Source organism: Vulpes lagopus, chromosome 3, assembly GCF_018345385.1.
Source record: "Vulpes lagopus strain Blue_001 chromosome 3, ASM1834538v1, whole genome shotgun sequence".
Classification (NCBI taxonomy): domain Eukaryota; kingdom Metazoa; phylum Chordata; class Mammalia; order Carnivora; family Canidae; genus Vulpes; species Vulpes lagopus.
Window position 1 is genome coordinate 98,356,548 of NC_054826.1, and position 21,807 is coordinate 98,378,354.

Consider the following 21,807-nt stretch of genomic DNA (forward strand, 5'->3'; position numbering starts at 1 on the left):
TAGGCAAAAACAGCATATGTGGCTAAATGATATCCATTCTCTTATAAATACTGGATCAGAAGCCTTTCCTAATTCTACTCAATGAAGAATTTTTAGGTCTGCTGTTAACTGAATGGTCTTGGTCAAGTCACTAAGCCCACTTACATCTGCTCCTGCCCCTGCTCCCTATCCAGCAAAGTGAGGAGCTGCTCTGAAATTCACCACATGTGGGGAGACCATGGATAGACTATCCACCAGGAAACAACGATGAGGTCTTAAAACTTCATGGAATTCCCCTTGCATTTCTCTAGTAAGAGGCCTCTTGCTGTAGGCTGCCAGACTGACAGGCCAGGCCAAGCTTCCTTTGGGAGATGAAATGTTAAGTCCTACAGAATGCTAGAAGAAACTTGGCAAGTGTCTAAGTGTTGTGCATAATAGGCTCTATGCCAGGTTATCTTGTTTAAACTTCACATTCCTAAGAGGCAGATACTGTTATTATTCCTCATTTAATGGTTGAGAAAATAAGTGGTGAGATAGGTTAAGTTGCCCATGGTCCCACTGCTGAAAAAGGGGAACCCATGTTTGTCTGACTTCAAAGTATAAGAATTAGACTTATTTTATGTAATTACAGAGGTAAAGAGTAAATCAAAATGAGGGCAAAATACAAGGAGACATATTCTGTCTCCATTTTATTTTGAACCATGATTGTCAGTCAAAACTGCAATGGGCTGCCCTTTTTCACTGGAAGGATTCAGGTCCAAGTTGGATTAATTTTTTTAGAGATGTTATGGAGGGGAATCTCCAACTGGCTGAGAATTGGACTAGACACTTGAATATCCCTTTGAGCCCCAAGATTCCAATATGTTTAATTCTATGATTCTGTGACTTAGGGTCTCCCAGGAAATTCACACAAAGCAGTTGGAGACCCTACCACCAGAGGGCAGTGTCTTCACATTTGATCCATCTGCACAGAAGGAACCCAATGGTTCCTAGTGGGTACTGGTGTAGAACCATCACAAGGGTGAAATGGGGCAGTGTGGAGAGAGAGAGAGGGAGTCACAATGGCATGTTAACATCCCTTCCTTTACCAGCTGAACAATGATTTTTCTGTCTGCCAGGGCATTGGAGAGAGGTCAGAGTGCTTAAAGCCAAAGGGAAGACACTACTTCTAGAGAGTTAGGAAGAGGTGTGATCTGTGGGCTATGTATTGGCAGGGAGCCCTCATGGTGCTGTCTCCTCCAATCCTGCACTCCAAAGACTAGGAAAGTGAGGGGAGGAACGGGGTCTAGGATATTAAAGGTGACAACAAACCCTCTCACACTTGGGAAGGTTGAAAGACCCAGGAATATTCAGCCTTGGAGAAGAGAAGTCTTAGAGGGTCATGAGAACTATCTCCCATTGACGTCCTTCTGCAGGGTCTAGGTATCAAAACGAGGGTTAAAAAGTAGATGGTGCCAGGGGGCAGGTCTCAGCTTGATTTAAGGAAGAACTTAAATCTTAATTCAAGGAAAAGCTTGCCTGTGTCTGAACATCTTGGGAGATGCTGAGGTAGAGCCTGTGGGGGCCTTGTGTGTCTTTAGCCTGGATGGAGCCTATAACATCCATTCAGGGATTCTATAGTTTTCTCAGCGTCATGAAACCTTGTTAGTCTTCATATCTTTGATCTACCCTTTCAAATTTGCAGTGAACCTTACCAAGACTGTATAGTTCTCATGGTTTCCAATAGATGTAAGCCTGTGAATTAGGATATAGGAATAAAACAGAATTCTGACATATTATAAAAATTTCCCTTGGATTCGCAAGCCTTATAAAATTTCATTGCTAATACACAATCTCCAGTCTATTTTTCATGTTTCTTTATTTAAGCTGCATTGGGACAGGGCATTAAAATTGTCCACATGAGGAATTGCTTGTAGAAAACAGCCAGGGCACACAGACATTACATATTCCGTCTTTGACTGAACATGTAGGATCTCAACTAAAACAGACCCATAGTTACTGTTATCCAAGTGCTTACACAGCTTGATGCAGTCTCAGAGAAGCCACACTAATTTTAGTTCCTCTAATGGTTGGGTATTTACATCCTCAGACTCTTTTCCCCCACAGCTATCTTTATTCCGTAGCACCTGTCTCTTTCTGGCTTGTGCTTCCTTTTGCATAGTAAACATTCTCAGGATATCCAGTTTTCTATTTTCATATGTTTTCTCTCTCAATGGTCTGCTGTTGAGATCTGTGTCACCCTGGAAGAAAAAAAGAGAGGGTAAAAAAATCCTTGTGAACAGAGCTGGGGGTTCTAACATCTTTGCCTCCTTCTTGCTAGAGAGACGGTGTCCCCAGAATGCCTGGGCTATAGCTGTAGAGGCTTCCTTTCTCATAATGGACACCATTATTGGGTCATAGCTAGCTCATTCTGTGTGAGGCTGTGAAGGTTTAGAGACACCTTTGGGCCTGGGGTACCCAACTGGGCCTGGACTCCATACAGGCCATCAAGAGGGTTGGAGTGTGGTCCCCTGGGATACAGTGCTCACCACAAGCTGGCCTGTGGGGTCTCATGGGGGACCCACAGTCTTGTTTTGCCATTGTGATAAGTCTTCCTAAGAAAGAAAAGCCACTGCTCATCACATTCCACACATGGATTTTAAAAATTAGCAAGATTTCCTTAGAGAAATTATGGAATACTTGTACCCAGAGGGGCCCTTCAGAGCCTCACACATGCATGTCCTGCTAGCTTCATCTCCCACCACATCCAGCACCCTCCCCTCTTCTTGAGCTCCTCTTCCCTGGTCACACTGTTCCCTTGTAAGAATCCAGCCTCTGCACTTTGGTATATGTTGGGTCTTCTGTCTGGAGTTCCTTTCTTTCCTTCTCTAGCTGGTGAGAGATCAATTTACTTATTCTTTTCAATTTCCATTAAAAATTTTGTTCTCTTTCATTTATTTTACTTAATATAAGAAACTAATACATTTATAAAATACTTTGATCATGCATTTGGATGTCATGGCAGTAACGATTGTTATAAAAATTTCTATAAACTTCCTTTCAGTTTCTGTACTTTTGTTGTTTTGGGCAAGTAACAAACAGGGACCACTCATTGAGTGGCACTGCCTTAGACATTTCTTAGACTTTTTCCTCAATGGAGCTGCTCTACCCAGTCACCTCAGGTTAAACCAGTCACTCCTTCCCTGTGATCCTTTCCAGTGAGATGCAAACACAGCATCACAGAACATTTACTCACAGCCTTGTGTTGATGTTTGCTTTTACCTCTCCACTGGATTCTGAGCTCCATGAGGGAGCTTTCTTTCTTTCTTTCTTTCTTTCTTTCTTTCTTTCTTTCTTTTCTTTCTTTCTTTCTTAAGATTTTATTCATTTATTCATGAGAGACACAGAGAGAGAGAGAGACAGAGACACAAGGCAGAGGGAGAAGCAGGCTCCATGCAGGGAACCCAGAACGAGACCTGATCCCAGGTCTCCAGGATCACACCCCGGGCTGAAGGCGGCGCTAAACCGCTGAGCCACCCGGGCTGGCCAGGACATTCTTTCTTACTCATTTTTCATCTCTGTATCTCAAAGTCCAGACCTAGCCCATATTCAGAGCTTGGTCAATATTTGTGGGACTGAATATAAAACCACTTTGGAAAATTAAACTCTTGTGGGGTCTTGGCTCAGTGTTGACTCATATACTAGTTTGCTTAAGACATTTCATGGCTGCTGACGGCAACAAGGGGAAATGGGATAAAAGAGCCTCATCACCTCTGGATGCTGTTAGCAGGCCCATGGCCTCATTGTTTAGAGACAGAGCAGTTGGACCAAGATCAGCACTCCAGAAATAAACAGTCACCAAGGCAGGGCAGGGGATCTGTTTCATAAGATGGTAAATCCTGGAGGCTGAGACTTAGAAGGACCTCCTGAGTCTGGGTGGTACAGGGAGCCTCCCGAGTCACCCCTACCAAAATGAGTGTTCAACAGAAGGGACTCCTTTCAGGTTTTTGCCCAGAAAGGAGATGGTTATACATTAGTTGTAGTATTCATCCAAAGACAAGCCTGTGGTTTCCTTCACTTCGTGAGCTAATCATTATTAAAAATTAGAGAATTAAGAAAAAGATTGTCTCCTATCTTTTGTTTCCTTCCTAATCAAATGGTAAGAAAAGGCTCAGCTTGAATTCAAAAGTCAATGGGGTTATCACTTTGTGGACTAAAACTCGACCTGATCCGGTACTGAGAGAGAGCTATAAGTGAGTGGGGAAGTTTACCCTCATTGGGGGGCTAATCCATCTGGAATTTTTTAAAAAAAAGATTTTACTAAAAAAAAAAAAAAAAAAAGATTTTACTTACTCATGAGAGACACGGAGAGGCAGAGACATAGACAGAGGGAGAATCAGGCTCCCAGTGGGGTGCCTGATATGGGACTCAATCCAGGACCCTTGGGATCATGACATGAGCTGAAGGCAGATGCTCAACCACTGAGCCACCCAGGTGCCCCCCATCTTGATATTTGAACACAAGGCCAGAATAAAATTCCCATAATCCATGGAGATTGGACCATTGGTATACTGAGACTTCAGCCCCATTCCTTCCAACCTAAACCAAGTCCTTGATCTTGAGTTGTTCTGCTTAATTCTAAACAGAGGGCAGCCCTATTCATCTCCATAGTAATTAAAAGAAAAGACAGCTTGCCCTTACATAGCACCAGGCTTGTATGACCATGAGCAAGTCACTGAACTTCTCTGAGCTCATTTTTCTCACCTGACAAATGGAAATATTTATATATCTCCTTACTATAGGATAAATAAGTTAGTGAAAAACATTACCATATACCTAGGTGTGGTAAAAGGAGAAATTTCTGTTCCCTGGCTCTGTGTTTCTGTAAGGGGAGATTCCTGCTATAGCACTCGTTCTAATATACCTGAGCATACATCTGATCACTGGTCAAACCACAGATGCTGGGCCCTCTTCCAGTAACTTCTGATTCACCAGGTCTGGAATGGAGCATAGGAATTTGCATTTCTAACAATTTCCCAGGTGATGCTGATGTTGCTACTGGTCGAAGGACCACCTTTTGGGGGAACCACTGCTCTGAAATTACGTTCTTCCCCTCTCTCCTCATCTTTCCCTTGCTCCTCTCATGGGAAGAGGAGTGATTTGTCCTGTGTTTTGAAGAAGAAACCAGGGAGGAAGGGATTAACCCCATGTAGTATCTCCTTTTGGATCTGCCTGTAGGGGTGATGAGTTCTAGTTATCCCTCCCCTTGGAGTAGGAGTTGCTCCTTATGGAGCAGGGCTCTGGTTGTTCAGTTCTGCAGGTACCTTTAATTCTGGGGTGGAAAAAAGGATGCCCAGGTTGGATAACTATTAAATTCTTAATCTAGAATTATAATAAAACTAACGTTTTGACTTTTAAATATTGATCTCCTATATTTTTTTCTCAGTTGATTCTGAATCAAAGAATAAAGGACTATTTTACATTGTCCCCCTATAGGTGGTGCTTAGAAATTGTCACTGCCAGTATTACTACTACTATTACTACTACTACTACTATTATTATTATTTCCTTAATGTAAGAAATCCAAATTCAACCAGTATTGATGAAATCCTCGAGAATAAAGATATTGTGGGGATGTGAAAGATGAATACACACCTATATGCTTGTAAACATCCCTAAGGTTCTCCAGTGAAAACAAGCATTAGCGCCTTTCTGCCAGGCCTTGTGTCAAATGGCATCAGGCATGGCACCTGCCTTCAAAGAGCTTCTACCCAAATGGGGGAGCATCATGACCACTAGCACTTGTGTTACAGATAGACAGCACCATGCCTGAGGGCTTTGAGAATGCAGAGAGGGAGTGTTGCAGCTGAAGGGACAGGAGTTTAGGAATTCCCACTGCATGAGATCAAGGTGTGGCAGACAGGAAGCATAGAAATTGGAAGGAACAAAGCAGGAGCAGAGAAGGTAAACTTGGAGCATGGGAATTGCCATACCTACTGGCTGTAGGCTGGAACAAGGAGAACCTCATTCCTCAGAAAGGGTTTTGGAGGACCCTGTCTTGGACACTTGAATGATCTCCACAGAGGTGATGCCTTTGCCAGCCACACGGTGTCTGGTGCGCAGCTTGTTCAGGGCGGTCTCCGCCATGCCGGCCCGCTCCTCGGCATCATCCAGCTCATGCACTGTCTTTCTGTAGCGAGCCAAGGTCTGGTTGGCCTGCTCCTCCTGTGACAAAGGCATGGTGGAAAACATAGTGTAAACCTGGCCTTTTCTGGTTAAATGTGCATAATTGGTTTTACATAGACATGTAAGAATTCAGTCTTTCAATACTTTGAGCTAATTCTGTTTTGTCCTTGACATCTGTATCTCTAAATAAAATGTGCTCTATTGGTGCTTCTATAATTTGTGGTTTTAGGCATCAGCTAGTGGTGCCCCACTATGAAAGATGGGGATTTAGTGCTTTCCCTAGCCCTACCCACACATCTCCCATCCCCTTGTCTCCCCAGTAGAGTCATAGTGCTGTTTGGGTTAGAACCATATTAACTATAAGCCTGGTCTTTATTGAGCCTTTTGGGAAAGGCATTGGTTGTGTGAGTGGCTGGTGGATTCAATGTGGTAGCCCCAGAATTGGCAGCGAACAGTGGCAAGGTCAAATTTCTATGTTGGGGGGGGGGTTGAAGGGTGGTTGGTGTTGGTTAGTGGATGTATGGCATAGGGTAGAGACTTGAAGCCATCATTTGCTGACCATTTGGATTTTAACATTTACTAACATGACATAAATATCCCACTCTCGGCTATTTCCTCACCTGTGGAATGGACTAAAAATATCATTATTCCTGCCTCGTGTTGGGAGGATCAAATAAGGGAAGGGTCTTGTGTTTAACAGTATGAGCGGGAGAGAGAAGTTATCCTGGCAAAGGCCATAGTTGGCAGTGGAAGTAGGATGAAGGCAGCCAAGACCTTCCCCAGTTTTAGAGCACACCTTGCAGTGAGTACCTGATTTATTTTGGATGTTCTTAGGGGATATTTGCATTTTCTACATGTTCTTAGCTCCTGTGGGTAGTGTCCGGTCTTCTTCCAACATAATAGCGAGAATGAAGTGCCATGAATATGGAACTCATGGGGGTCATTCTTTGGCCAATACCTGATTCCTTCCCTGTGGTTCTTTCTTTTTTTTTTAATTTTTATTTATTTATGATAGTCACAGAGAGAGAGAGAGAGAGAGAGAGAGAGAGAGAGAGAGAGAGGCAGAGACACAGGCAGAGGGAGAAGCAGGCTCCATGCACCGGGAGCCCGACGCGGGACTCGATTCCGGGTCTCCAGGATCGCGCCCTGGGCCAAAGGCAGGCGCTAAATGCTGTGCCACCCAGGGATCCCCCTGTGGTTCTTTCTAACCAAGTCTTGAGACCTGGGCTGGGGAGGGAGAGTATATTAGGGACATGCGGCGAGCACCTACCGCTTCTTCAATCTGCCGCTTGTAGACCTTCAGCTTGTTCTGCAGCTTCTCCACCAGCTCCTGCATGCGCTGGTTGGTCTTGTGGTCCTCCTCCGTCTGGAAGACCAGCTCCTTGAGGCGGCGCTCATTCTTCCGCAGTGTCTTGACTGTCTCCACATGCTGTTTCTGCTCACCATCCAGCTCTGTCTCTAGTTCCTTGATCTGAGGGGAGAAGAGAGGAACGTGGCTGAGGGAATGCAGGTTTTTGAACTTGGGAGCTCAGTGGTCTTGGGTTGGGGGATATCACAGCTGCCATGTCCACTTCCTCCCCAGAAGAGGGCTGGCAAGGCCTGGTCAGGAGGGTCAGGTGATTCTGCCATTCATGCACCTGCTGTGGTTGTTAGATGGGTCCCTTTCCTGAGCCTCAGGTATCTTCCTCTGGGAAGTGGGAGAGACAGGGGCTGGACAAGGTGACCAAACCTCCTGGGCCCCTCTAGCTCCGCCACCCCAAGGGTGAAGGCTAAGGCTTGTTGTTAGTAACAGGGAAGAACAATGATGGGAACAGAATAGGAACAGAGATGGAGGAAGAATCCTGGGACCTGCCCTGCTTGGGGGTGGAGCACATTTTGAGGAAAAGATGACAGGGAAAAGGAGGAGAGACATTTATATAAATAAATTACAGCTCTTGTCTCAATTTCCTATTCCATCCTAGCATCTGAATAACCCATTCCCTCATCAAGTGCCAGGCATGGCGTCTTTTGGGAAAAGGCCCCTGCCCAGTCACATCTCCCCTTTCTCTCTCCAGGCTCAGCTCAGGGGCATCCTTACCCTGGCTTCCAGTTTCATGATCGTGCGTTTCCCTCCTTTCAGAGCCAGCTGCTCAGCTTCCTCCATCTTGGCCTGCAAGTCTTTGATGGTGATCTCATAGTTTTTCTTGATTTTCTCCAGGTGCATGCAGTGGTCCTGCTCTTGCCGGAGTTCTTCTGCCATCCGGGCAGCCTGTGGGAGGGGAGAAGCATGGCCTGGGGCTCTCCAGCCACTCTTTGCTGTCTCCTCTATGAGGCGCACAGCACAGAGGGTGGGGAAAGCACAGAAATGGAGGAGGAAGATGAGGGTCTACATCCAGCCCCTGTGTGGCCTTCAGCAAGTCATTTTACCCTCTAATTCTTGTATTCATTCCATAAATATTCACAGAGGATCTGTATACTGAGTATGGGTCTGTACTCTCCAGACACAGCACCATATAAGACCAGCAGTGTTCCTGAGCTCCTGGCATTTCAGTCAAGTGCAAGAAGCCTGGCAATAAAATCTTTTTGAAGATGGGTCCCTTTTGAAGATGGGTCTTCTTCATCTTTAAAGTGGGGTACATGGTGTCTGCCACTCAGGGTCGTGTGAGCACCCAAACCGATACTCCTTTCATTAATGCTCTCCTCAAGGCTATTTGAATGCTCCTCCTTACCACAAGGTCTATCCACAAAAGCCCATTTTCAGTGGCTCCTCTGACCCATGCACCTGGCCTCAAGCTCTGATCTCTCCCATGGTCATGTGTAGCTTGTAATTATTCCTTATTTTCATGTGTTTGGCTTTTCAGAGAATCCTCCAGACTCCTCAGAGGAAGGCCCACAACCCTCCCAGGAAGGCGCTAGCACAGCACAGTGACCTTTGAGGGGAGAGAGTGGGCTTCCCTTCCAAGGGTGGCCTGGCTCTCAGCAGGCAGCCTGGCCTCAGTGCCCAGGTCCCTTTCCACCAGCACCAGGGAGTGTGCACACTTACATCAGTCATGGCTTTCTTGGCCCTCTCGTCGGCCGAGCGGAACTCACTGATGAGCTCTTCATGTTCACTGGAGATGCGTTGGACATCTGACTCCAGCTTGCGCTTGACTACAAGGAGGCTTTGGTTCTGAAGGAGAAAATGAAGACATCGCCGTGAGCCAGAAGTCTGCACAGCCCTTGCTGGATCCAGGAAGGAAAAACAACCCTCTCCCAGACACACTTTCCAAACCCCCCAACAGGAAATGGCCCTGGGCTCCCTGCTTGGAGTAGGGTCTCTCTCTGCATTTTGCTCTGAGTTTTAGGGGAGAACTTGTGTCATAAGGAGCCCAAGAATAATGTCATTTAGGCCTGGGGTGAGTCGCAGCTCTTGAACAATCCTGAACTCAGAGCTGGGAAAACCCAGGTTCATGCCCTAGTACTTCCACCTATGTGGATAAATTCTTTACCTCTAAGCTTTGATCTTCTCTCTACAATGGGGTTGCAATCCCTATATGTCCCATACACATTTTTTCTTCTGGTGAATTCACATAAGATGCTAAGTAAGAATTAAGCTGTGCTTGTAAAGGATTATATCATAAGCAGCACTGGTGTTACCACTGGCAGTAGATGGAAGTCCCCATTGTTGAACATGGATAAGCCACTCAACTCTCTGGGTCACGGTTTTTCATTTGTAAAATGAAAGTCAGACTTTGGAATATTCTAGATCCCTTCCAGTTCTGAAGTTCTGTCCTTGGTTACATTGTAGATAATGGTGATCCTTAAAATTGGCTAAATCATCAGAATCTCCTGAGGAGTTTGGATTTACAAGTTTAGATTTCTGGAGTCCCACCAGAGACCCACTGGATCAGAATCCCCAGAGGAAAGTCTGGGAATGTTTGAAAGCTCTGCACAACATCATGCATGTAGTTCACCCTCTATGTGTGCACTGAATATGGTTAAGATTTATGTTACAGGGTTCCTGCCATAACAAGTGAAGTCTCTGCAGGTGTGTTCTGAGAATGTCCCAAGTGAGAACACTATCTGCCTTGAAGTTCTGAAGGGTGCCCACTAGGTTTGGGCACCATCCTGGTACCCCAAGCATGAGTCTGCATAGCACCGCCAGCAAGCTGCCATCCTACCTGGATGTTGACTTCATTGTGCCGCTCGGTGATCTCTACCACCTCCTGCTCCAGCAGCTTGCGGGAGCGCTCACTGCCCTCCAGGCCTGAGCGCACCTCCTCCAGTTCTGTCTGCAGCAGGCTCAGGCGCCGCTCCTGTAGGTTGTATTGCTCCCGCAGTTCCTCATGCTGCCGAGCATCCTCATCCATCTGGACCTGCAGGTCCTGGGGGGGTCAAGAGGACCTGGCTTGAGCCCACCTGTTGGGCCCTGGCAAGTCTGGGGCTGGCTGGGCCTGAGAGTGCTGTGACTAGGCTCAGCGGGGTGCTGGGGTGGGACTGGGAAGGTGGAGGCCATGGAGGAAGAGACAGTGAGGTGTAGACCTGCCCTTGGGGACAGGTTGAAGCCTAGCTGGCCAGGGCCCCAGTGTCCAGAGGATTTGTCTAGTGGAGACGGTTAGCATGAGGTCAAGGCTTTTCTGATGACAGAGCACCGGGTGTTTCCAGCAGGGCCTTCTCATGGAGGCCTTCCTCCATGACCTTGACCATTACATCCCTGCTGGCTAATCCATCTCTCCTTTCTTTCTCCTGGTCCTGTTATTTTTGCAGAGCATTTATCACCTTTTTTAATACTACAATTTTATTTATTTGTTGTTTATTGTCTTTCTGCAGGGATGTCTATTTGTTGTGGCTATTCTTTTTTAATTTATTTTTTGCTATTTAATTAAATTAATTAATTAATTAATTTTTTGTGGCTATTCTTATACCCCTAGCACCTAATGCAGTGCTTAGACTGGTCAAATATCCAACAAATATGTGCTGAATGCATAGATCCAGCTACAGATGCTTGAAAGACCAGCCCGATGACAGAGAAGGATAAAGGAAAGTTTCAACTCTATTTGTGTTTATGTCTTAAGGCGAGTGGTGGATATATGGGTGTGTATTATGTCCTGTATTTTTCTGTGCCTGAATTCACTTATAATAAGTCAGATATGGTTTTAAAAACCAAGACAGGCCCAACATTCTGTCTTCCTCTTTTTCTCCCTCTTTTCAGTCATCCAGGATATGGACTTTGGTGGTTAGGGCTTCTCGTTTATGCAGCCCCCAAGTCTCCTGCTCCCTGGACTGCCAGCCACCCCACATTTCACTGCCATGCTTCCATCCAAGCTGCAGACATGTATATAGCTTCCCAGAAGCCTGTAGGCTGGGCAATGGCTTACTTTGTGATTAGTTCTTCCTCCTCCCAGGTTGCTACCTTGATTTGCTGCTGCAGCCTTTTCAGTGTTTTTACAAGCTCGCTGTTGTTCTTGTTGGCATGGTCCAGCTGGATTTCCATCTCATTCAGGTCCGTCTCCATCTTCTTCTTGAGCCTCAGTGCCTCTGCCCGGCCCTTGGCCTCCGCCTCCAGGCTGGCCTGCAAGGACTCAATTGCTCGCTGGTGGTTCTTCCTGCAAGTCCAAACAGAGAAGACCTTGGCATGCTGGGCCTGCTGGTCAGGCTGTGCTAAGCCTCCCTAGGTAAGAGGTGTGGGAGCATGAACATGGACATGGCAACCATATTTGAAATTAAACTCTGTCTCCCCTTAAACATGTGAGTGGGGGAGCACTGTGCTTTGGGAAAAGAAACAGGTCAATGTTTACCACGTATTTTTTGGGATCTCAATTCATGTAATATGCAAAATAGCCTTGTAAGGAAACGGAGGGTCTAAGATGACAAAAACATGCCAGAGGTTTAGCCTTCAATGGAGCCAGGATTGAAATCCAAATGCTAGGCTGTTTTAAAAATTACAACATGTGAGCTTTGGCCATACAAATTAGATTTAGCAGTCATCAGTTGATTGTATTTACTATGTTTAATTATATCATAATCAACATAATGAACATTTTCATAAAGCCCTCAGATAAGCTGTGTTAATCTCCTTTCATAGAAAGGGACCAAAGGAGGTAATGAAACACACACAAAAATATTTTTTCATTGAGGGAAATAAATGGATAGCATGCAAAGATCCTGTCACCTGCCCCATATTATATTCACCTCTGTTTCACCCCTGAACACCTTCTATGTGCTTGCACATGACTGGATTTGCAGCACTTTAAGATGTATTCAATTTCTAGATTGGAGAAGGTATCTTGACATTCTCAAAAGGGGACAAAATTTTGATTCACTTTGATTTAAAAAATGAATACAAGGAAAAACTATAAAACATGTTGAAAAAATTTAAAGAAGATCTAAATATATGGAAGGACATCCATGTTCATGGATCAGAAGACTTAATATTGCTAAGGTGGGGTTCACTGCAATCCCTATCAAAATCCTAGCTGACTTCTTTGCAGAAATTGACAAGCTGATCCTAAAATTTGTATAGAAATTCAAGGGACCCAGAATAACCAAAACAGTCTTGAAAAAAGAAGAGTAAAGTGGAGAACTCACACTTTCCAAATTCAAAGCTTATTACAAAGCTACAGTAATCAAGATATTGTGGTCCTGGTATATAGATAGACCTATAGATCAATGGAATTGGATTGGGTATCCAGAAATAAACCCTTATATTTATAGTCAATTCATTTTCAACAAGGATGTTAAGACCATTCAACAAGGAGAGAACAGTTTTTTTCAGAAAGTGGTTCTGAGACAACTGGATATCCACATGCAAAAGAATAAAGTCGGATCCCTCTTTCACACCTTCTATAAAAATTAACTCAAAATGCATCAAAGACCTAAATGTAAGAGCCTAAACTATAAAACTCTTACCTAATCTGGGAAACATAAGCAGACATCTTTGTGACTAGATTAGGCAATGGGTTTTTAGATATGACACCTAAGATACTAGCTACCAGGGCACCTGGGTGGCTCAATCCATTAAACATCTGCCTTCAGCTCAGATCTTGATCCCAGGGCTCTTGGGATCGAGTCCCATGCCAGGCTCCCTACTCAGTAGAGAATCTTCTCCCTCTACCTCTCTCCTCTGCTTCTGCTCTCTTTTTCTCTCATGCTAGCTCTCTCAAATAATAAACAAAACCTTAAAAAATAAAATACAAGCTACCAAGGAAAAAACATACATTGAACTTCATCAAAATTAAAAACATTTGTGCTTCAGAGGATCATTAAGAAAGTGATAAGGCAGGGTGGCTCTTGATTTTGGCTAAGATCATGATCTCAGCGTCCCAAGATGGAGCTCTGCATCAGGCTCCTTGCTCAGCTGGGAGTCTGCTTGAGATTCTCTCCCTTTCCCTCTACCCCACCCCTGATTTGTACACTCAGTCTCTCTCTCTCTCTCTCTCTCTCTCTGGAATAAATGAAAAATTTTAAAGACTTTATTCATGAGAGACAGAGAGAGACAAAGACATAGGCAGAAGGAGACACAGGCTCCCTCCGGGGAGCCTGATGCAGGACTCGATCCCAGGACCCCGGGTTTATGACCTGAGTCAAACGTAGACGCTCAACCATTGAGTAACCCAGGCGCCCAGCAATAAATAAATCTTTTTTAAAAAAATTAAGGGGGAAAAAAAATTAAGGGGGGCACCTGGGTGGCTCAGCGGTTGAGTGTCTGCCTTTGGCTCAGGGCATGATCTTGGCATCCCTGGATTGAGTCCCACATCAGGCTCCCTGCATGGGGCTTGCTTCTGCCTCTGCCTGTGTCTCTGCCTCTCTCTCTGTGTCTCTCATTAATAAATAAAAATCTTAAGAAATTAAGAAAGTGAAAAGACAACCCACAGAATGGAAGAAAATATTTGCAAATTATATGTCTGATAAAGGAAGGGACTAGTATTCAGAATATATAAGGAATCTTAAAACTCAATCATAAACAACCTAGTTTTTTAAAAAATATTTTATTTATTTATTCATGAGAGACACAGAGAAAGGAAGGGTAGAGACATAGGCAGAGGGAGAAGCAGGCTCCCCGCAGGGAGCCTGATGTGGAACTGGATCCTAGGACCCCGGAATCACGACCTGAGTCAAAGGCAGACGCTCAACCACTGAGCCACCCAGGCATCCCAAACAACCTAGTTTTTAAAATGGGCCAAGGACTAGAATAGACATTTCTCCATAAAAGGTGCTTGGCATCATTAGCTATAATGGAAATACAATTCTAAACCACGGTGAGATGGCTATGATAAAATAGGTAATGATAAATGTTGGAGAAGATCTGGAGAAACTATAGTCCTTAACACTGAGAATGTAAAATGGTGCAACTGCTTTGGAAAAGAACCTGACAGTCCTGCAAAAAGTTAAACATAGCGTTAACATATGACCAGACTTTCTATTCCTAGGTACATATATATCCAAGAGAAATGTAAACCTAGATCCATGCAAAAACTTGTATATGAATGTTCATAGGGACATTTACCCACAGTAGCCAAAAGGTGAAAGCAACACAAATGTCTATCAGCTGATTAATAAATAAACAAAGTGTGATATTCCCAAACAGTGGAGTATTATTCAGGAATAAAAAGGAATGAAATACTTCCTGACACATGCTTCAACATGGATGAAGCCTGAAAACATTCTACTGAAAGATGACAGTCACAGAGAGCCACATATTGTATGATTCCACTTATATGGAATGTCCAGAATAAGCAAGTCCAAAGAAAGTTGTTGGCTACATTAGTTGTTGCCTATGGCTGGGAGTGGGGGTGGTGGGGAGAAATGGAGCAGTTTGCTACGGGATATGGGGTTTCTCTTCGAGGGGTGATGAAATGTTCTAAAATTGTAATGATTTCACAAATAAAAGTCACTCAATTTTTCCCTTGCCATGGGCGAACTGTGTATAAATTATATCTCAAGTCTGTTGCAAACTCACACACACACACCACATTGTGGCATAGCTAGATATTTAGAGTGGGGGTCAGGTTTAGCCTGATGGCTGCAGAGTCATGGGGCTTTTCCTCCCCAGTGGTTCAGCCTACAGCCCTCAGGAGTGATTGTGGGGGTATGTCGTAAATTCAGGAAGCTGCAGTGTGCGGAGATTTCAGACAGGCAGTTTAGGCAGGGTGCCAATGTGGACAGTTGCAAATGTGTTGATCATCTCAGAATCACAACAAATCATATTTCTATAAACCAAAACCTAGTGCTGAGTCCAAAGGTTTCTTAGAACCTCAAGCAGCAACAATGGACACTGGATTAAAATGAAATCTCCAAATCTAGCACTCCCTGGCACCCCAACAAATCAGTTCTTTTCTGTGATGTGGTGGATGTTCTCTAAGGGTTCATGAATGTTAATAATAACTTGTATCTGTGTGGCTTTGCAGGTAACAATGTACATTCATATCTACCATCTCATTAAGCTTCCCCATGCCCCAGAGCAGGGATGAGGAAGCTATAGGATAATTGCACCTATCTCAGAAGGGTTTGTCCCTAATTTTTTTTATTGTGGGAAAATGCACGTTACATAAAATTTCCTGTTAACCGTTATTAAGTGCACAGTCCAATGGTATTAAATATATGATGCTGTGCTACCCTTGCCACCATCCCATCTCCAGAACTTGTTTCACCTTATGCAACTGAAATTATGTCCCCATTAGATACAAATTTCCCCATATCCTTCTTTTCCCCTGCCCCTGGCAACTACTGTTCCTGTTCCACCTTCTGTTTTTTTCTTTCTTTCTTTTTTTTAAAAGATTTTATTTATTTATTCATGAGCGACACACACAGAGAGAGAGAGGCAGAGACATAGGCAGAGGGCAAAGCAAGCTCCATGCGGGGAGCCTGACATGGGACTCCATCCCGGGACTCACACCCTGGGCTGAAGGCGGCGCTAAACTGCTGAGCCACCCGGGCTGCCCCCACCTTCTGTTTCTATGACTGTGACTGCTCTAAGTACTTCCTGTAGGTGGAATCATACAGTGTCTGTCTTTTTGTGACTGGCTTTTTTCACTTAGTATAAAGTCCTCAAGGTTTATTTATGTTGTAGCAGGCATCAGAATTTCCTTCCTTTCTAAGGCTGGATAAAATTCCACCGTATAGGGGTGCTTGGGTGGCTCGGTAGGTTGAGTGTCCAACTCTTGATTTAGGCTCAGGTCATGATCTCAGAGTTGTAAGATGGAGCCCTGCATCAGGCCCTGCACTCAGCAAGGAGTCTTTCTTCTTTCCCTCTCCCTCTGCGCCTCTCCTGGCTTGTGTATGCTCTCTTTCTCTCTCTCTCTCTCTCTTTCTCTCTCTCTCTCTCTCTCTCTCTCTCTCTCTCAAATAAATCTTTAGGGCAGCCCCGGTGGCTCAGAGGTTTAGCGCTGCCTTCGGCCCAGGGTGTGATCCTGGAGACCAGGGATCGAGTCCCATGTCAGGCTCCCTGCATGGAGCCTGCTTCTCCCTCTGCCTGTGTCTCTGCCTCTCTCTCTCTCTCTCTGTCTCTCATGAATAAATAAATAAAACCTTTAAAGAAAATAAATAAATCTTTAAAAAAAATTCCATTATACATATAGTCAACATCTTTTTATCCATTCACTTGCCAATGAACATTTGGGTTGCTTTCATGCTGTAGCTCTTCTGAATAATGCTATGAACACGGGTGTACAAATACCTCTTCAGGACCCTGCTTTCAATTCTTTTGGGTAGATACCCAGAAGGAGGATTGCTGGATCATATGTTAATTCTCTTTTAATTTTTTTGAGGAGCCTTTATACTGTTTTTCACAGCAGTTGTACCATTTTACATTTCTGGCAGCAGTGCACTAGGGTTCCAGTTTCTCCATGTCCTTTGCCAACACTTGTCATTTTCTGTGTTTTGGATGGTAGCCATCCTAATAGGTATGAGGTGGTATCTCACTGTAGTTCTGATTTGCATTTCTGTAATGACTAGAGACAGTGAGCATCTTTCCATGTCTTATTGGCCACTTGTGTATTTTCTTTGGAGGAATTTCTAGTCAAGTCCTTGGTCCACTTTTGAATTATTATTATTATTTTTAAATATATTATTTATTCATTCATGAGAGACACACAGAGAGAGGCAGAAACACAGGCAGAGGGAGAAATGGGCTGCCTGATGCGAGATTCAATCCCATGACCCTGAGATCACACTCTGAGCCAAAGGCAGAAGCTCAACTGCTGAACCAGCCAGGCATCCCTATTATTATTATTGATCATTATCTCATGGGGTTTTGTGATCACTAATGTACTAAATTTTGAAGTATTCACCTAAATTGTCCAGGGTCACATGACTAGTGGGTGGCAGAGGCCTGAGTTTCTGGATTCTACTCCATCATGCTGCCTAAAATCAGCCTCCCATGCCTCAGCCCCATACCTTGTAGCTTCAAATTCCTCTTCTTTCTCATGGATTCTCCGGTCAATGTCAGCTTTAACCTGAGCCAGTTCCAGCTGAATTCTAATCACTTTGCTCTCTTCAACCTGCCAGGAATATAAACATCAGCCTTTCTGGCCAAGTAGGTGTGTGGTCCCTGGCCAAGGACCCAGCCTCCAAGGTGATGGCCACATGGTTACCTCTAGGGAAGACTCAGCTTCCTCCAGGGCCACCTGGAGTTCTTCCTTTTCAATCTCCAATTTTTTCTTCAACTTCTGCAGCTCATGCACACTCCGTCCTCCCTCACCGAGCTGATCAATCAGTTCCTTTATCTCCTCTGAGAAAGGAATATTGTCATTAGTAAGGCATATGAGGACCACCAGCATCCCAGGGCCATGGCATGTGGCATAGGCGTTCCTATGTCAGGGTAGAAGCAGGCAATCCTAGCTTCACTGTTTCTAAAGAGTGCACAATAGACTCCACGTCATAGACTCATGAAGCATCAGGGCTTGGACATTGGAGAACAGGGGGTTCAAGTTCCTCATTTTATAGATGGGAGGCTGAGGCCCAGAGAAGAGCAGGCAAGCACAGAGCAGCTTTGAGACCAGTGCCCAGGACTCCCTGGGCCTGTGAAGCCTACACTCAGGGCATTCTTCTCTCAGGGAGCCCCTTTTCCCCTCTGCCTCCCTACCACCAGGTCTGAAAACCTCACAAGAAAAGGATTAGAGCCTTTCTTATCTTCCTCAGTTGGGAGACCTCTCTGTTGCCCAACCAGAGGAACTCTGAGGGATTTACAGCACCTTGGAGCAGTCACAAAACAGCCCACAACCAGAGGTGTCCAGGAAATGTAACTGTCCTGATTAATTCATGACAAAACTCCATTTCTACATCAAGCCCTCTTGAGTTCAGAGAAATCTCATTTAATGCAAGGTCTCCCTACCTGGGTTTCTAAATTCCAGGTGGGGTTTGGAGAGCACTGGGGACATCATCTAAGTCTCAGCTGTTGGTGTCCACCTGTGCTGGCATCATAGACACACCTGTAGACCACATAGCTTCCCGTCACCTGTCCTTGAACATAGTGGCTGTTTCTAGAACATTCCCCACTGCACTGCTCTGAGACCATGAGGAACGCTGTGATGCTGCTTCACACTCTCTCAGCCTAGGCAGGCTGCTCAGTCACTTTCCTTTGTGGCTCCCACCAGTCTGGAGCTACTTTACAAGGCTTTTTTTCTCACCTATGCTTCACCTGCCACATGAGGTGCATATTCCCTTGCTCTTAACCCCTAGGTTACCTGGGAGTTTTATCATCTGCACCAGGAGCTGGTCAGAGGATGGAGGTGGGGAATGGAGTGGGTAGGGGAGGAGGCAGGGCTCCAGACCATTGGCAGGGACCCTCAGCAGTGCCTCATTATCACCTCCCTCCTGTTTTCTGTCCTCTCCTAGTCCAGCAACCTTGATTTGGGTGTTTTGGTTGTTCCTCCCCAAACTTAACTCATATACTTATATTCAAGTCCTTTAGTACTTAGACTTTTGAGTTTACAAAAGCAGAGCTTTCATACCTCAAATGCTGGGCTCTCATAATTCTCCCCTGTAAGTTGACAGCTCTCCAGGGAGGAACCAGGACCTTGGGCAGATTTGGGGACAGTCTGGGACCATCTGCTTCTACCCTTTGCATTGCAGTGACCCTACATCAGTCACCTAACCTGAACTAAGGAAACCCTGTATTGACTGAGATTTTGTTTGCTGCTCAGCAAAACAGGGATCCAAAAACCATTCTTGAAAATAAAAATATTGATATCCCTTGTGCAACTAATTTTGTGGTTAGAAATGTACACCTGCCATAAAAGCAAATCATGCAGCCAGATCTCTGTATGGCAAAGTGATCTTCAACAGATAAGTAACATTTTTCAAATAGTAGCCAACAGAACAAAATCTCAGCCCAAGGCCTCCTATAAGAAATCTTACATGTGTATGTATGTTATGTACATGGAAAGGCTCAATACACAAAATCTACTGACTGAAGATTTCACATATTATGTTTCATTGTCACAACCACCTTATAAGGAAGGCATTATCTCCCCAACTTACAGGGGAGGAAACTGAGGCATGGACCAGCCAAGTAACTCACCTGCTTGAAGTCCTATTGCTGAGTGCCTGAGTGCTTCTACATGGTGTTTGCCAGCCAGGCAGATTTATTGGGGACCTACTACGTGCCAGGAGCTCAAACCTCTGATGCACTTGGGAGGAGGGAGGCCCTGCCTGTGTCTTTATCCCTGCCTCAGACTCACCCTGCAGAGTCTTGTTCTCCTTCTTCACAGACTCAAGGTGCTCCAGAGACTCCTCATAGGCAGTCTTGATCTTGAAACTCTCTGTCATGTACATGCGGCACTCCTTCTGCGAACTATCCACCTCCACCTGCAGCTCTTCGCACTTCTGCTGCCACTCGGCCAGCATCTTGTCAAAGACCCGCTGCTTCTTGTCCAGGGCAGCAGCTGCAGCATTGGCCTGGGGAGAGGTGGGGAAGCTCTCCGGAGGTCTGACTTTCCAGCCCCTTCCCCTCGTTTGCCTTCCTGCCTACCTTCCCCAACCTCCCTAGTAATTCTGGTGACCACAGACTTCTTGGGGACTAGGATATAGTTCCACATGGATGGCACAAGCGTGGGGCATTCCGGAGAGAGTTACACCCCAGCTCTTTTTTTCTTTTTCTTTCTTTTAAAATATTTATTCATTTTAAAAGAGAGAGAGGGAGAGAGAGAGAGAAAACGCAAATGGGCAAAGGGGCAGAGCAAGAGGGAGAGTGAAAGTGACTCCCTACTGAGCAGGGAGCCCGATGCAGGACTCCATCCTAGGATCCTGAGATCATGACCTGGGTGGAATGCAGACACTTCACTGGCTGAGCCAACCAGGCATCCCAGTTACATCCCAGTTCTAAGGCTTCTACTACTAGATGTGTGACCTTGGGCAGTCCTATCTTATCTTCCTGGGCTAGGATTTTCTTGGGTGTAAAATGAGGGATCTGGGTACCGGCAGCCTTCCCAGATTTAAAACATTCACCCAACTCTCCATAACCTATTTCTCTGTAATTTACTACTACGTGTTATACATTATCGTCCAACTGAAAGATGGGTTTGGTCTTATTTTTCTTGTGAATCAAAGCTGATTGTTCTCAGACCTTATTTTTCTTTTCTTTTCTTTTTAAGATTTTATTTATTTATTCATGAGAGACACACACAGAGAGAGGCAGAGACACAGGCAGAGGGAGAAGCAGGCTCCATGCAGGGAGCCTGATGTGGGACTTGATCCCGGGAATCCAGAATTAGGCCCTGGGCTGAAGGTGGCGCTAAACCGCTGAGCCACCTCGGGCTGCCCAGACCTTATTTTTCATAGACCTTTCACCTTTTTCATTACTGTCTGGCAACTACATATTTGCTGCTGTGCAGTACTGGATTTTGTAAATTTCTGCTTAATTTCTAAATGAGGGGCTTAGCAAAAGCTTTTCGGGTTTTGGGACTATTTTTCTGAAGGTTCTCATACGGTTATGACCCTCTGCCTATGTCCCCGTCACTGCTCGCATGAAGCAATTGGCCTATCTAGACCAAAATGGGGTTGCTGTGTGCCAGTGGAAATCTTACTTAATTTGGCTTGGAAACTTGCTGATCAGTCTGAACCAGGGATGCAAACAAGAGTATTTGGCCACACAAAGTGTGTGAAATGTGGTTTGCATAAGGAAAAGGGAAACAGAGACAATAGTTGCATGACTTCCTGGGACTAAGTTTTGTCCTCATCATAGACCTATTTGAATAATGGCCTGTTGAGTGTTAAGATCTCAGAATTAGGAGTATATAAACACATGTTCAGGCAGGAACCTGTGTCCAGTGGGCCTGAGTACCAACCCAGTGCTCCACCCTGTTGGGCCACCTGTTTCTTCTTGCTAAGCCCAGACATGTGATAATTTCATCCAGTTCCCTGGGGTCCCTTGGGCCTAGTGAGTGTTTGACCTCCTGACCTTCTCTAAGTCAATGGTGAGGTCCTCGACTTCTGCTTGGAGTCGCTGCTTATTTTTCTCGAGGGAGGCTGCCCGGGCCTGGGCAGCTTCAGCTGTCTCTTCTGCTTCCTGGAGTCTGGCAGCCAGTTTCCTCCTGCGGGCAAGGGCAAGAGAGGCTGTCAGGGAAACAGAGTAGCTCATGGGCCAGGGGCTGGGTTTGTGGTGCTGAGCTCTGGTGTCACGGTGGAGAAGATGCAGATGAATTGGAGAGTGTTTTGAGGAAAGCAGTCACTGTCCATCCATCCAACAATTATTTATTGTTTCTATTC

General features: G+C 45.1%; 1 protein-coding gene across 1 annotated transcript in view; it reads right to left on the bottom strand.

Annotated features, from left to right (window-relative positions):
- Positions 1–1,855: 1,855 nt before the first annotated feature.
- Positions 1,856–21,807, bottom strand: part of LOC121486313 (myosin-16) — a 62,541-nt gene continuing 42,589 nt past the window's right edge. The window contains exons 33-43 of the mRNA XM_041747182.1: positions 21,500–21,632; positions 19,782–19,998; positions 17,694–17,830; positions 17,497–17,600; positions 11,516–11,708; positions 10,284–10,487; positions 9,167–9,292; positions 8,222–8,392; positions 7,415–7,615; positions 5,952–6,183; positions 1,856–2,219 (exon numbers count right to left, since the gene is read on the bottom strand). Coding sequence (XP_041603116.1) covers positions 5,983–6,183; positions 7,415–7,615; positions 8,222–8,392; positions 9,167–9,292; positions 10,284–10,487; positions 11,516–11,708; positions 17,497–17,600; positions 17,694–17,830; positions 19,782–19,998; positions 21,500–21,632 — 1,687 coding nt within the window. The 3' untranslated portion in view covers positions 1,856–2,219; positions 5,952–5,982. The remainder of the gene's footprint in view (positions 2,220–5,951; positions 6,184–7,414; positions 7,616–8,221; positions 8,393–9,166; positions 9,293–10,283; positions 10,488–11,515; positions 11,709–17,496; positions 17,601–17,693; positions 17,831–19,781; positions 19,999–21,499; positions 21,633–21,807) is intronic.